The sequence below is a fragment of the Melospiza georgiana genome, chromosome 12 (assembly GCF_028018845.1).
Source record: "Melospiza georgiana isolate bMelGeo1 chromosome 12, bMelGeo1.pri, whole genome shotgun sequence".
Lineage (NCBI taxonomy): Eukaryota > Metazoa > Chordata > Aves > Passeriformes > Passerellidae > Melospiza > Melospiza georgiana.
The window spans coordinates 2,458,533-2,475,396 of NC_080441.1; the positions used below are offsets into that span (position 1 = coordinate 2,458,533).

Consider the following 16,864-nt stretch of genomic DNA (forward strand, 5'->3'; position numbering starts at 1 on the left):
ATATTAATGTCCCCCCACATTTACCATCTTTTACCCCCATTCAGCAAGAATAGGTGTCATACAAAGGAGAAAACATCTGCTTCCTTGTATTATGATTTCTCTTGAACTCTTTAGATGGGAGGTACAGAGTTGATAGCAGAGGGTAGAGATGAATGTGCAAAGCATAACTGTGTTCCTTTGTATCTGTGCTCCAAAAGGGAAACAAATCCTGAAACTCGGTATTATAGAAAGCATAAAAAAAAGAATTACGAGGCAGATTTTGCACTTTTGAAATCTTTCTGTACCTCAGCAGATGTAAAATAAAAAAATAAAATAAAATGTAGGAGGAAGCATCTCATCATTTTTCCAAAAGTTAACATTTTTTAATTATAGATCCTTGAATGGAAAAACTGCATAATTCAATATCCAAGCAGATTATTTAAGTGTTTATATGCTTTTAATCATACAAATCATGCTGTAATAATCTAAACTCCTAATTCTCACATGACCCTACACACAGACACAACAAATGCTATTCCGTTCCCAGGACAGAGCAGCACAAGGAAAAGGATCTGCTTCATTTACAGAGGGAACCTTTTTTCTCAATACTCTGAATACATTCCAGGTTAGGGCAATCAGGGGGTGATGGGGAAAGATCCCTGTGATCTTCACAAAAAAGAGAAATGAGGAGCTAATTTTAGAGACAGAAGGATGAGAGGTCAGCCCCAGCAGAATCTGTAATCGGTGATGTTTGACCCTCTGTAAAAAAATGAGAATGTGTACAAAGAAAAGCTTTAATATCAGTTCTAATGAGATAAAAATAATTTTTGCCTTTATAGTTTTCAAAGTGCTTTCTCTCACCACTCCTATTTCTTTTTATTGCCACTGTTTTTCTTTATATGCACTGCAACTAAGGAGGAGAGGCAAAGGTTGCCTTTCTATTTCTAAATAGTTCTTTGGTGTATGATTAGTGTGGGACAGGAATAAAGCCTTTCTTGGCAGAGAAAGGTTTGCTTTCTTTTAAAGTATTAGATGAGGGCCAGACTCTATAATATCTCACCCTACAGAGGACACATCTTCTGGGACACTGGGTTTTGAACATCACCCAGATAAAAGAGCAACTATTGAAATAGCATGATTGTTCTTGCTGGAGCTCCACAGACACAGGGTTATTCAGAATGAGAGGAACTGAAGTCCAGCAGGCCATAGAGCCATGCCTTTTTCCTGGAAATAGCATTTTGGATGGATCAATTGGTGCTTCCTATGATGACATTACTATTATTATTATTATTATTATTATTAGTAGTAGTAGTAGTAGTAGTAGTAGTAGTAGTAGTAGTAGTAGTAGTATTTATTGCTATAAGGGCAGAACTTTAATTTGATGCCTCAAGGCTTTAGGCAGAGCTTTAGCCCCTGCAAGGCCAAGGATCACAACAGAGCTGTTTGGGACCAAGGCATGGCAGGGGCAGAGAGGATTCCAAAGGAGCCAGAAAAGCTGAGGGTTTGTCCAGTTCTGCTCTACCTCACTCCTCCACATTCACAGCAGCAGTGGGATTGACCCTGGGCAATCAGAAATCCCTGGGCTAACTGATTTGTACAGGTAAAATAAAAACAAGAGCTGATTTGCACACAGAAGAACTACTAGCATGCAATGTTTGTGGTACAGATCTGCTCCACTTGTGTTCTACAGGTGCTTGTGATGGTTTTACTGCAACTGCACTGGGAGCAGAAAATCAGCCCCAGTGTGCTCAGAGCCCACAAACACAGAGCCAAATTCTCTCTGTAATCCTGGGATTTCACCACCTAATTCCAACTGAAACACGGGAATGGACGTGTGCAAGCCGAGGCAGCACGAGGCCAGGCTGGGAACTGTGAGATGGGGACATGGGACTGGAGCTGCTGACTTCAGCAGCACCCAGAGCTGCCTCTGAAAGCATTTAACACCAATTAGAATGTCACCTGAATTAATCAGAGCACTACTGACTCACACAGCACCGGAATAAAGCAGAATCCCTGCTAAACCCTGCCACTAACTAGGAACAGCAACATTATTTATGGGCATTGAACACAAAGGTGAGAATCTCAACCTCTGGTGGAATATAAATCCAAAAGTATGATCATAAATATTTTGCCCAGGTCTCCTCAGCTCAAGGCAGGCAAATATATTTTATTTTTTTTTTGAGAATGGGTACATCACATCAGTGAGCTGTAGGGCTCACAAAGAGTGCCAGTGGCTGGAACAGCAGCAGGCACAGGGACACCAGCCCCTGTTCCTCTGATGAGCAGCCTGCACAAGGCTTGCACAGCAACCAAAAATAAAAAAAATCACAATGCCAATCATACAGCCTCAAAAAAAGACAGAAACAACAGTTTATTAACAATATGCTGCTTTTCCAGATGGCTAAAAGTTATTTAAAGAGTAAAGGTAAAAACATCTCCCCTATTCAGGAATATATGGATACAAATGACCTTTTGGAACAATTCTAGTTGTTCTTAATGCGTGCTTCAAGATTGGATCAATCCTGTTTCCCTACCAAAAGTTAAATCAGATTAAAGGATGACCACATCTCTACACAAACACGAACAACAGTGACTGGGTTTATTGAGTTGATCAGCTTTGAGTCAGCAAATGCTGTGACTTGAAATGCACCATCACTTGGGAATCTGCTTTGTTCAACAAATACAATTTTTCTATTTAATTTCTAAGACAGACTGGTAGCTGCAGACAGTCTCTAAATATATTTCATTATATATATTTTTCATTAATCACAGTAGAAATCAAGTAATAAATTATGATGCTTCAAATCAAATTATAATTATGAAATTTTTCACATGGCTTAAATTATACAAAAGAGACAATTTTTTCCCCCCATATTTCCATTTTTAAAACAGGAACTCAACTCTAAAAAAATCTTAATATTTGATATTGCTAAAAGCTCCTCTTGCAGCGACTGATTAGCTTGATTTGGTAGAAAAAATAGAAATTGCATCATCTGTGTTTTTCTGCTCTCAGAAGAAGAAAGAAGAGAAAGTTTGGGACAAAGCAGAGAGACAGTCAGAGCTGAAAGAGTTTGGAAAACTGGAGGGAAGGAATTTGTTCTCTCTCCTTCTCTGCCCCACCAGCCTGCTCACCACAGCAATCTATTTTAAAACTTTCATAAACAGAACAAATAGGATTAGCCATTACCATGTCAGCTTAAGTGATAACATAAATTTACATCACAGAACATCTGCCACTAAATCACTGTTTATAAATGTCAGATCTCATTTATTATTAAAAATGCCCCCACCAAAACAAATGCTTTGAAGGCTCCTCATTATTCCATGAGAAGTGAGTGAAGGTGGAGCTGTTCTTTCCAATCTCTTTAGAGAGTAACTCCTATTATAAACCTCAGTCAAGAATTTCATTAAGTTGCATTCACAAATATGTCAGCATTGCCTGAGTTACTCCATCCCACTGTGCAGTCCAGAAATTCCAGCATATTTTCCCCATTGATTTTCCTCATCAATCCCCATTGATTTCGCATGAAAGAATATGGTGCAGCTCAGAAAACTTGCTTTTATCTTCCTTTTCTTCAAAGAGTAGATCAAGGTTTTATATTCTGATATCAGCAATAAAATAGCTAAAATTTACTTTAAAAATAATTTATAAAGAGTGCTCCTTATACACAGAAAGTATAAAATTTGAAAATTCAGTTCTGTGTTTATAGTGCTGTGTTTGACTGAGAGGCCAAGTGGGACAATCTTTTTGCTTTTGCATTTTTTAATTTAATTTGATTGGTCCATCTTCCCCTCTTTGTCTCAGCTGCTTTAATAACTCTTAAGTCAGGCACCCAGAGATCAAATTACCAAATCGTGGAATTATTTCTGAATATGCAATCTCTATCCTCTCAGGTACAAGTGAAAATCTGCTTGCAAAAGCCACTCATCTGTATCATTGCAAATTGACCTCTCCAGTCTGCCCTTCCAGCCACTCTGCAGGCAGGAACAAATCCAGAATATCATCAGGCTTTTTTTTATAGGAGTTTCTCTTGGCTTGCTTCACTCCCCATAACTAATATTGTTTGAATAACTCGATAACTAAAATTATTTTTATCAAAAACATATAACTTATAAAAACATAATGAACATAATATAAGAACTATAATATATAACATTATAATTTTTATAATAGTTATAGAATTATATATAATATATAAAATTATTATAGTATAGTTATTATATATTATAATATATAATAACTATAACACCATAATGTAATAACAATAATAACTAACATTCTATTCTATATATTATATTATATTATATTATATTATATTATATTATATTATATTATATTATATTATATTATATTATATTATATTATATATTATAGTATAGGATATTATCGTATATTATAGTATATATTATAATATTATAGTATATATTATAATATAATATGATAATATAACTATAATTTACTTTTATAAATAAAATTATTTTTAGAAACAAAGAGCTGAAACATCTGGAAAATCCACACAGCTTGCTGCCTCAGTGCCCTCAAACAGGTTCCGGGCAGACAGAAACTGCCCCCCTAAGGGAGACACACAATAAAACAGGAGTGGGGAGCTCGTCCTGGTGGGGATCTCTCCCAGATCCCCAAGTTTTAAATCCCACAGAGGTGTTTGAAGCCCTCAGAGGAGGCTCTGGAGGCTCCCAGCTGTGATTCATGGTGCTCACACTGGGCTGGCACTTCAGAGTGCTACAGAGCCAGCCCAGCCTTTACATTCCCCCACCTACGTGCAAGCTAATTTGATTAAAGGTGGAAGATCAATCAAACTCTATTGCCTCAGAAAGATTAATTACCTCAGCACTTTCTGACTTAATTATTAGTGCTCAGCCATGGGGTTAGAAAAGCCCAATGCAGCAGGAGTTAAGGGGCCCAATGGGCAGATGTGGGAGACTGGGATGTGTTTTAGCCTGAGATTTGTTATCTTTAACTAAAGACAGCTTCTTTCTTTTTTATTCAAGCTCGGCCTAAGTGTGTTCATAACTCAGCAGCAACCAAACTAAAATATTGCATCTCAACCTTTCTGGGGAAATAAAAAGTACAGAAGATGGGAAGGAAAAAACCCTGAAAGCATAGTTAAAAAATTCTATCTGTTGGCAGTCCAGTTTTTGGACAGGGAACAAGAAACTTCAGACTTTGTAGATTTACTTTTTCTTATGCCCCAGCATGAGGTCTGAAATCCAGCTGCCAGAGCATCTTATTGATGATGTTTAAAGAGTATATTTCAGCAACTGCAGAGTTTCTGATTATCAGACCAGTCAGCATGGCAGAGAACTCGGGCATTTTTCCCAGGGACAGTGAGCTCCCTGTCTGCAGCCCTGTGCTGACCCTTTCTTCTCCAGCAGGCAGAGGCACAGCATCCCTCCCCAGGCTGTCCCTGAGCTGCTGGCAGGGCTGGGGACAGCAGGGACAGCTCCTGTCACACCCTGGCTGGTGGTGGCACGGTGACACTGCCAGCCTGGTGGTGACCAGCCCTGTGTCCAGCTGGAGCCCAGAGTAAACTGAGGCTCAGCAAACACTGAATTTCACCCCTGGATTTCACATCCCCAGCCTTGAAGAGTCACCTCTGGTGTGACACGCTGGGTTTGCTGCTCTCACAGACAGAGAATCAATTTGCCTTCTCTCTCTCTCACAAGTTTATCCAGCTCCTGTTTACAGCCAGGTTGAATTCTCATGCCCTGCCTCTGTATTTCCTCACTGGTCTCATCTGCAGCCCCCAAATTTCCAGCCTTGTTTGGTTCACAGGCAGCACCAGCCCATTCCCTGGGACCAGCCCAGTGCTGCATTTTGGTTTCCCCTCCCTGCTGTGGTGTGAGAGCAGCCCCAGGCTCCAGGCAGCCTTTACCTTGCAGTCGGAACGAGCCAATATTAATTCCTTTCTCTGTATATGGGCATCCCATTCCCCTGTTATTAATAATATTTCTTCATGCCTGTTTCTCATGAGAATTCACCTTTCTTTAATGTGGGAAGCCAGCCCTATTCATAACAGGCCTGTTATGGTGTCAGCCACCTCCTGGGATTTTATTCTTTTCTTGTTTTTTTCCCTCTGCTAGGAGTAACCCAGGATTTTTTCACAGTCACATTAGGTATTGGTGATTTATAGTTTATCTTTGTAATACTCAGTTGGTTTTTTTTCTTTATGCCATTTTCAGCTGGTGATTTATATACTAGTTACATACAGCAGCTCCTATGAGAATGACTCTCAACTATTACATTTCATCCCACTGCTATTACTTCAAATCCTTAGCAAAATCCAATTCTCGTGTCATGCACACCTCCTCCCCTATTGTCAGTGCTACTTGGCTTTGAGCTACTGGAATATTTCATTGACACATTCCTGCTTTTTAATGCCAAACTCCTTAATGAAGATAATTGTGGAGATTTCTCCATTCTTGTATTATTCTACATCTTTTCATTCTTAATTATTAATGCTCCACCCTATGTCATAATAACAGTTATTAGTCCTTAAATATATATATAGATTAGCTGTACATGTATTCCCCAGTGTTGAAAATACATATCATGGAAGTGAGATAATGGAGCTAATCTCATCCTACTCTAGGGAATCCCATGACACCATTTATTACATTATAATTTTATATATATCACTTTCTTCTTTGTAAATGCTTTCCAGTAGTGGAGCTTGACCAGAGATTTATTTTTTCTTGACACTTTGTGTGTCAGAATTACAGAAAAATAAGGAAAACACTATCAGTTTTGATATCCTGGGAGGAGGATTATCTCCTCTCCTCCACACGAATGCACTGAACCTGCTCTGACTTTTAGTGCCATTATCATCATTCTCCATCAGCCTGCCTTTGTGCTCATCAACATCATCCTTATCAAAAATTAAGTCAAGGTGAAAGTGTTCTTTTAATTTTGAGGAAGAAATATGTGCTGTCTTTAATCACGAGCAGATGTCTTGCTTGCTGCAAGCCTCCCTCTTACGTGGTTAAACTCCACAGATTGCAGTCTCAATTCCTCCTGGGACTGATCCTCTGCACTCTGCTGATCACCCAAAGCCAGCAGAGCTTTGCCCCAGCTACTCCTCATTTCCCCATGTGCTGTCCACAAGCTGTGCCTCGTGGGACAAATGGAACTGGGGAATCCATGGATTTAACATTTACCTTTCCCCTCCCCAGGGGTTGAACCCACAGGCATTCTGTCACCATGACATTTTCTGAAAAATCCTCTTTGCCCAGGATTTTCTCCCGAGAAGCTGAGAGGCCTCAGAAAATAATGAAAACAATAATTATCTCATTGCTTGGGAATGTGGTTTGGAGGTTGTTTACCAACAGGTGCATCTTTGATTTGTTCCATGTGAATTGTTTTTAATTAATGACCAATCACAGCCAGCTGTGTCAGACTCTGAGGAGTCAGTCACGAGCTTTCATTCTCATTCTTGTCAAGCCTGCTGATGTCTCCTTTCTCTTTCTCTATTATAGTCTTAGTATATAATTTCTTTTAATATAATATAATATAATATCATTATATAATAAATCAGCCTCTGAGAACTTGGAGACAATTCTCATCTCTCACCTCGCCCTGGGGACCTCACAACAACACAGAATTCTTCAATCCAGTTCACCCAAACATCTCTCCAACAGTGTGAAGGTGTGATTGGGAGACAGAAATAATCAGCCACTAAATAACATCTGGCAGCACCAGCTTGGCATGGCCACAAGATTATGGTGTTTCCTGATTCCCCTCTTGCTCTACACTTGCTGATTTTCAATGCAACTTCCTTGGCTTATTAGTCACTAATTCATGCTAAATATTCTTCATGGAGACCCCCTCTCCTTAATGCACCAGTTTGCTCCTATTTGAGACCCTGAAATCTCAGTGCGATTTGCATCATTAACTTCAATTTTCAGCTAGCTTTGTTTATACTTCCATTTTCTACCTCCTAAATGATTGCTATTGTTTAATTGCAGATTGCTTTCAGGTTTTCTGGCTTCCCCTGCACACTCCCTGTCCCCAAGCTGCAATCATTCCTCCTGCTCTGCCCAATTTCTTGCCTGAACTAGTCATATTCTAGTTTTCCTCCAAACAAAAAGTAGAATAATTTTATTGTCTAGAGGAAGGAAAACAGATTCGATAAGGCCATAAAAACAGGCGAAGCATGAAAATTTGTCATTAATATCTTACACATGTATTAAATAACCCAACAGAACTGAGATTTACATGTATCTTTCAACCCCTTTGAACAACATCACTGCTTACAGCCACTGGGAGAGAATTTACCAGGGAAGTCCAGACACAGAGAATTTGCTGGTCTTTGTCTATGCTTGAAGTGTGTTTTGTATTTAAACAGAGGAGAAAAATATGGTTTGGTTAAAATCCTTAGCATAGGGAGTTATTGAAGCATCATTATTTGAGCAACTTATGAGGAGAAAATATCTGAATACCACGTACAAGAGTGCTGTTACTTAAGGAAAAGGTTCTCTACAAACCTACATCCTTTTTTATTTTACTATTTACTTAGTGTGATAGTTTATTGGCATCTCTTCCTTATGATGCATCTACCACGTTGAACTTTACGTTTTTCTAAGGAGGGAACTAAAGTAGGAGAAGACAAATCATTTTAAATAGCCTATTTCTAATTTTAATTAGCACAGTCAATTAATTTTAAAGGTTTACATATAAATTTCTCACAGTTTTCTAACCACTATAAACTGACAGTTATTTTTTTCCCCTCCTTGCTTCAGACCTGTATTGGATGTGAATTTGTAAAGCTTCCTCTCACCAATATTTATCAGGGTGTTTTTTTTCTTTATTTTATTTTGTTGTGCTCATCTTTTCCAGTGTTTTGCAATAAACGCTTACTTATTGCTGATAAATGGAAAGCTTCCAAATGCAACCATTTCCAGTATTAGAGAAACAAATAACACTGAAGGACTGCAGTCAGGCAAAGCAAGAGGAAGAAAACACTTTTGAACATGGCCATGAGTGATGCCACAGTTGCCACCAGCTTTCATGGTTGCCTCTGGACATTCCTGACATCATTTCATCCCAAATTTCTCAACCTTGGCAGGCAAAGTTGAACTAAATCCCCACCAGGTGACAAATCAGACACTGTTTGAGATTGAGAGAGGTCAGATACTAAAGATGTTGGGAGGCAATGAAGGCCATGCTTGTTCTGCTGTGTGAACTCAGATCACCTGACTGGATTTTCCTGTCTCTATTCACATTGTAGTCCATGAAGGAAGACAAGAAATGCTTTGACTGCATCAAGCCAAATTAGAATAAAGAAAAAAACACCAACCAAAAATCCAGCAGAAGATTGTAGAGGAAACCATCAATTCAGAGATATTTTTACTGTTTCACTGTTGGCTAAATGTGTCCTGCATGCACAAATGAACCTCATGAACCTCAGGCTCATCAGATATTTTGGGTTTCTGTCATCTGCACCAAGTCACTTTGCAGCAGCACACTGGACACAAATATCCTGTGGGTCTTCCCATTTTTTCTCGTTTTTTGTTCTTGCCACTAGATGCTGCAATTAATATAATATATATTTATATATAAATATCTATTCATTTTAATTTCTATTTATTTTTATTTACATTTCTATTTCTATTTCTATTTATTTTCATATTTATATATATTTATATAATATATAACATATATATTATAAACATATAATATATAATATATAATATATAATATATAATATATAATATATAATATATAATATATAATATATAATATATAATATATTATGTATTCTATATTCTATATTCTATATTATATATTATATATTATATATTATATATAATATATCACTAAAAAGAGCCATAAAAGAAGCTTTCCCTGCTGTTACCATTGTGCTACTTCAATTAAATTGTTTCAATAAGACACAAGTCGGAAGGGAAGAAAAATCTTGACATAAAATAAACTCCAATTAAACTGTGACTTCAGGTTTAACACTGAACTGTCAGGTAATTAGACAGGTGATTAAACTTCCTTCAGCTTGGAAAGACATCTGATGCCTGCTTAGCCTGCTCACAGAGAGATGGGTGTCAGTGACATTCACATGTCAGAGCTGAGTTACTTGTAAAGCCACATTCTACAAGAGTCATGGTGCATATTTCTTCTGAAATTATAAAAAAAATAACAACAACCTGGGCACAAAAAGCATTGGCAAATCCCAAACCTGAGCCTCTTTGTAAATAGCACATGCCTGTTCTGGAACTCCTCTACACCAGCTCCTGTCCCATGCTCTCTGCAGGAAAGGCCCTGGACACTGATTTCATCTCATCATTCTCGCTCCAGTAAAATATAAATATCAGTTACAAGCAAAAAAAAAAAGAACTGGAAATAAAGTTCAGACCATGAATATGCAAAGCAAAAGCAGCAAATAATATACAACTTGATATTTTCATTCCTTGGGGATATATGTGTAGCCCTTTAGAGCTCAACTCTGTGAAAAACCCAGTTTTGCTGCCTAGAATATTGTTAAGGGTATATTACAGCCTCAAATGCATAAACATAAAAGCAAATAATGATTGTTTCCAACACAAGATCAAAAAAGCTGATGGCTCTTGTCAGCTGTCTATCAACTTGGAAAACACAATATTCTGCCATTAATTCAGTAAACACATCACCTTACAAATTTTAAAGTTAAACTTAGGTAATAGTTTACAAATTAAAGAAAAAGAGGATACACCTCACGTGTGCAAAAAGCCCCTGAGGCTCCAGTCCTGGGCAGCAAAGGCAAAGGCAGAGGTGATTTCCAAGAGCCAGGCTGAATGTGGCACAGCCAGCTCGGAGTGGCAGGGAATGCTCTCTGCTGGATGCTGGATTTGCCACTGCAGAGTGTAAGTGCCTTCCACAGCCATTTCAAGAGCACAGCACTCACTAATTCATTCCTCCTGATACACTACAGCAGCTGAAATCCACCTTTTGGGCCAAGTTTTGCCCAGAACAGATGTATTTTCAAATCACTTATTAAGCCGCTAACAAGGCCTTGGAGGCTTGGAGACATTCAGGTGTCTCTTTATCAATGGCACGGTTCAATTTAATCCAGATAAGGAGCCTCTGGACAATTAACAGCTGACTAAAGTTCAGTGGAGTCTCCAACTGGCTATCACAGCTCAGCACAGCACAGAGAGCAGAGCCAGGGCCCACAGCTCCTGCTCCTGTTGATTTTCCTGTTTCTGACATCACAAAGAGGCAGAGGCAATGGCAGAACATGACAAACTCTTCTGAGATTATTACTACACACCATTGCTGCTTTCAGAGGGCAAATCAAGAAACCCTTATTTCTGGGTATTGCAGTCTTTTCACAGAGCTGCTCATCACCCATGAGTTAAACTACAGCACACAGCAGTGTCGGAGAGGGAAACGTTAAAAAATGTGAATTCCCTCGGCGCAGTATTTATGACCATTAGGGCAGCAGCGTTAACCTCCTCAGAAAGCTGCTCTGTGCCCGGCACACCAGCTCCATAAAAACACCAGCCCATCCATAAACCCTTAACAGCTCCAAGTGTTTTATCCCCAACAGCCATCCCGACCTCCCACTTCCAGAAGCAGAAGTGAGCGGTTAGCGCTTCTTCAGCCGCGCTAAAACCAACGCTCACTTTTAATAATTACCCACAGGAGCAAAAAACCCTGTGACTGATTGATTGGTTGATTGATTGATTGACTGATTGTGTTAGCGTTCAAAAACACATAATCACATAAGTGATTATGTGCAGGTGCTTTTTATTGAGAGCTCTGGGAATCAGGGGTGGTTTCCACCCAAATCTGACTCCGACCATACATTTGAGATGATCGTGTTTTTATATATTATCGTTATGTAACTTTCATGTTAATTATTAAACTTATATTGTTCTACTCTATGCATAGATCTCAGCTAAACATAATCCCCCTTAAACTTCCAACATAGTTTCTCATGATTCTTCTTATGACTATATAATAATTATATTAATTACTAAACAATCATCACATCTAACAAACATATCATTTATCACACTGCTTACGCGGGCGCAGCGATCCGAGAAAACGCAAAGCCCAACATTTTCATTGTCTACCTTTAACATTTCCCAGGGCCCCATTATCAGCTGCAACGGTGGGTGGGGTGAGCAGAGCTCGGCACTTACTGGACTCGGGGTCGGAGTTGCCGTCTCCCTCGGTGCGGCTGTTGGGCGACGCCTGCTCGTAGAACTCGTCCTGGGGGAAGCCCAGGGGCAGCGGGTGGGACGCGCTGGCCCCGCTCGAGGGCTCGTGGTCGCCGAGCCCGCTGTCGCTGCAGCTCTCCTGGGAGCCGTCGGGCAGGTGGAAGGTGACGCGGCGCTGGGGCTGCAAGGAAGGAACAGAGGGACAAACGGTTTCCACCACGGTCTGGCACTACGGGGCACGAAAGAACGCAAGCTCACACCGCTGTTCTCAAGGTGAACTAAAAAGGGAAGTTTGTTTTCTGACTCCAACACTTATAGATTTCCAAAAGTGATAGCAGATTGGAGGGTGACAGTGCCACCTCTCCAATGACACTGGTCAAACCAACAGTCTATCAGCGTTCTCCTCCTCCATAAAGGCATGCAAAACAATGAGTTATTTACAAAAAGCGTGTGAAAAAGCTCACGACAAGAATGTCAACATCAGAAGGCTTAGAAAATCTTAAAAACCCAGGGTGACAACGGTCATAGCTCAACGCAGCCAGTTTAGGCAATGTGCTGTTTTGGTTATCTGCCGGAGATGCGTTACCCAGACTCGTGCACAATTTCAGCTTTCATGAGCTGCTTTCAAACCCGCTGCATCTGACAGCGCTGCTTGCTGCTGGTTTTTAAAAATGTAAGCCCTGATGCAAAATGAAAGACACCTCAAACTAAAGAGATTCTGTCAGACTTCACAAGTCTTTGAATACCTTTTGAATATTGACTTGGAGATTTCAATCACTTTTTGAGGCTCAATTTATTTCACCGCTGAGTTTTCTAGTTTTCAAAAAACATTTTCTTTCCCATTAAAAGCTGTTCCACACTTTTGGGCCTAAAAAATGTGACACATTTATAATGCTGTTGGATTCTTCTGAGGCAGAGAAAGAACAAACAACAACAAGTCTTCTGTATTGAAAACAATTTCAATGGATTTTGCACAGGCGTTAAGCTAATGAATGAAAGGCAGATTCCCCTGCTCTCCTTCAGATATTTCATTACAACTCCTTTGATTTTTGTTGTACCACAGACCTGTAACCAAAATGTAAAAGGCTGGAAGCTGGGAACCAGAGAGCTGAGGATGGAAAGCATCTCAGCCCAGACGTGGAAGGAAGGGCCAGATGAAACAAAGAACAAGACACAGGACAGAGTTTTCATTGCCTAAGTGACCCTGAATGATTTAGGAACTTAACAACTGAAATGTAAATCTCTCCCAGCATAAAAAGAAAATATGAACAAAAAAGAAGCAGCTCTCCTGCTCATTTTGATGTGCCTGATATCCATGTTTTGCAAACTCAAAACAGGAAGATTCAAAAAACCCCAAAAAACAAACTGTTTCAAATATTCTTGGGTTGCTGTTAGTCAAAATTCCATTTGAAAGGCAACGCAAAACTTTCTGGATTCAGAACTGCTGGGATTAGCAAAATTGAAGACAAGACTTTTGACGCAATTATGCAAAAAAAGTAAATAGTGTTTGTAACAGAGCAGATGTTGCCAGGGGTCCCTAGATATTTGGTTCCTATAGGGTGGCGGTGTTGAAGGCACTCAATTACACTGAGTTTTTGCTAATTGCATTGAGTTTTCAGCTCCTCCACTTTTGCAAGCCTCTTTTTGTCGCAGTGACGTCGCTCCACATGCCCGCAGACAGCTGCTGTGCAGCGTGTGCAGCCAGGAACTCGCAGCACCCACCTCACCTGTGCCATCCCTGACAGGTGAGAGTGACAGCCCTTCCCAGCAGCCACCAGCGAGGCACTCAGGGCTTTCCCAGAAAACCTGTCTGGGCGCCTCACCACCGCCAATGGAGAGCTCCTCTTCTAATGTGGAACCTGCCTCTTTCTTGTTGCAAAATAAATCACTCCTTCAGTCCCATCCATCACAGTCTGCTTATTCCCACTCATCTTCCTGGCATTTGGCACTTTGTTCTGCTTCGGAATAAACAGACCTTATTATTTCAATCTGTCAGGTGCTCCTGCTCTCTCTGGCTGTTTTCTCCATGCAGGAGCTTGCTCACAGCTCTGTGCTCTGCCCAAAACCCTGCGCCCAGCCCAGCCAAGGTCCTGACAGCCCTGAGCAGGATCATTTCACACCTCCTGCCATGGCAGCACAGCACATTTGTGTCCTTGCCAACCATCATCATGCCCAGGTCCCATTTATTGATCCTCTCCTCCTTTTTGGTTATTGCCATCGATTGCTGCAGCCCGAGAGTGGCACTCTGCATTCATTGTTCTGCCATTCCCTTCTTCTGGATGATTTCATCCCTTGCCTTCCAGTCCTGCTTTCCTGTTTATCAAATTTGCAGATTTCAGACTCTCCCTCATTTGGCAGATCTTTGGGAAACATTGGAACAGATCAAGCCAAGGCACTGCAGCTGAGCTCTGAAGAGCTGAACACAGAACGGATCCCATTTCCATGGTGTGGAAATGGGAGAAGAAAATCCCTCTGTGGATGCTGGGACAGCCTGGCAGCCAGCTGGGAGAAGGTTCAGGTGGTGAAAGGGGAACATCTGACACCCCCAAGTGCCCCCATTGCACTTTTGGGGTCCCCAGAATTGCTCACACAGAATTGCTCACCCAGAATTGCTGGGTGTGAAAATGCATGGAGTGTCTCTGCACAGCCCCAAAACCAGAGAAATTCCTGATGTGTCCTATTGCACTGCACTCCAGCTGCCTCTCAGAGCCCCATCCACACCAGCAGGGTCAATCAGTGCTCTCCCCAAAGCCCAAATAAGCGAAGTTTTGTTGAGCTGATCCAGTGAAATCACTCCTGCAATGTTCCTCATTCACTCCCTGCACTCAAAACTGCACCTAGCCTGCACAGATGTACAGCTATGGCACGTGGAAAGGGAAAATGCTATTTTTTTCATCTGAAATGAGTTTGGTATTCGCAGTATGAAAAAAATCCACCTCCACTGCATGAGCTGTTTGTAAAAGCTGTATTTTGTGAGGTTTGCACTGCCTTTGTGTTGTGTTATATCCTCTCCTCTCCAAGCTACCACTGAATTTTAAGTACTCTTAAAACATTTTTAGCCCAAGTTTTAGCATTAGCCACCAATGCTAGTCTTTGAAAATGACTGGGAACAAAATAGTCGTTGCTCTGTACAATTGATTATTGCTTTGTGCATCTGGGGTTCACTGAGTGTAAATAAAAGAACATTTATTTTCAGGGTTCACTGTCAAAATACAGCTGAAGCTTTAAACCAGCTGACAGTAGAGGAGACCAGAAAGTCACCAATGCTTTTTTAACTTCCTAGTCCAGTCAGAAAAAAACAAATCCCATACCCTAAAGCAAAATTGAAAATGTTTCTAACTAACCCTCACATTCAGTTAAAAATGGTAAATATTCAGCTGCATAAATTGAGATGCTATTCGTGAGAAGGATCAGACCCATATGATTCAAAATCAACTGGCATCAGCTAAAGGCTCCTGATCTTAAATTTGATTGTGTCCCTGAGAGTGTCACACCTGATAACACTGATAACAGAGCACTTCCAGAAAAATTCATCAAGATGAAAAAAACCCATTCATTCCTCTACATGGCAGTGCTGCCATTTCCTTAATTCATGCAGGCGTCAGACAACGATCTGGAACAAGTAATTCTTAATAAAATTTTGCCAAAAGCCGGGACTTATCTTCTGTCACAATTATTTTGGAAATTTCCTCCTTGAGGCATTTAAATTTCAATTTATAAGATTACAAAATATCCTCAGTCTCCAGCTGCTTTTCTATTTATCTCCGAAGGGAGCCAGCACCGATAGTAATGGAATAACAAGGATTATGGCTTGTTTTATTTATCTGGATGACAGTTGGCAGACTTTTTCAAAAAGAGAGAAATGCAAGCAAACCTATTATGTATTCTTGGAGGATTCTGATGTAGGAACTTGTAATACAGACAATTAAACTGATAGGGGACAATGAAGTGAAAATTTAAGGAAAAAAAACGTGCAGCAGTTTAGAGTTTCTCTGCCACATTTAAAAATACTAAATTACTCTTTATTGGCATGAGAAAAGCATTTTGCTTGCAGAGATGTCACAGACCAGACACAAATGCTGTCAGAGGTCTCAGATGGCATTCACTGCCTTTGGTAAAAGCTGAGTGTGTCTGGAGGGATCAAATTATCTCAGAAAACTGCAAACCTTTTACTCTCATTATTGAAATTTATATGAAGACTGATCAAAGCCCCAAACTATTCTGTGTTCAATCTTTCACTACAATAATTAGACTGTGGCAGTGGGAATAATAAAAGATGAGTCTAAGTAAATAGCTTTGGATACACTGAAGGGATGATTTCTGGTATTATACACCAGGGGTTAGCCAATTTATAATCAAAAAGGAAAAAAAAGGTAATAGAAAAAGCAGCAGATATCAACTGAGGAACATTAAACTATTAACCTTATTATCTTCATTCATTGAAGCAAATTAATATCCATTTAAAAGGAGATCATAAAGAAAAAACATTACTTTTTAATTTATGCTGAATTAATTATATTATTTAGATGATAATTCTGATTTAAAACAGACCTTATTTAGGAGATGCTGGGAGACAGTACAAAAGAACAGGACTACTTCAGCATCTCTCTCCACTATTAGCAGCCAGTAAATAAAGGAGTAGTCAAATAAATTTTTAATTTTCTCAGTCTCTTGTTTACTTCAAACGTTAGGGGGGTATGAAATACCTTAAATA

At 39.8% G+C, this 16,864-nt stretch overlaps 1 protein-coding gene across 2 annotated transcripts in view; it reads right to left on the bottom strand.

Moving 5' to 3' along the window:
* The window catches only part of PCDH11X (protocadherin 11 X-linked), a 418,629-nt gene that overhangs the window by 108,199 nt on the left and 293,566 nt on the right, over positions 1 to 16,864 (bottom strand). For both annotated transcript variants that reach the window (XM_058032428.1, XM_058032427.1), the window contains one exon: positions 12,133 to 12,331. In XM_058032428.1, the coding sequence (XP_057888411.1) occupies positions 12,133 to 12,331 (199 nt within the window). The remainder of the gene's footprint in view (positions 1 to 12,132; positions 12,332 to 16,864) is intronic.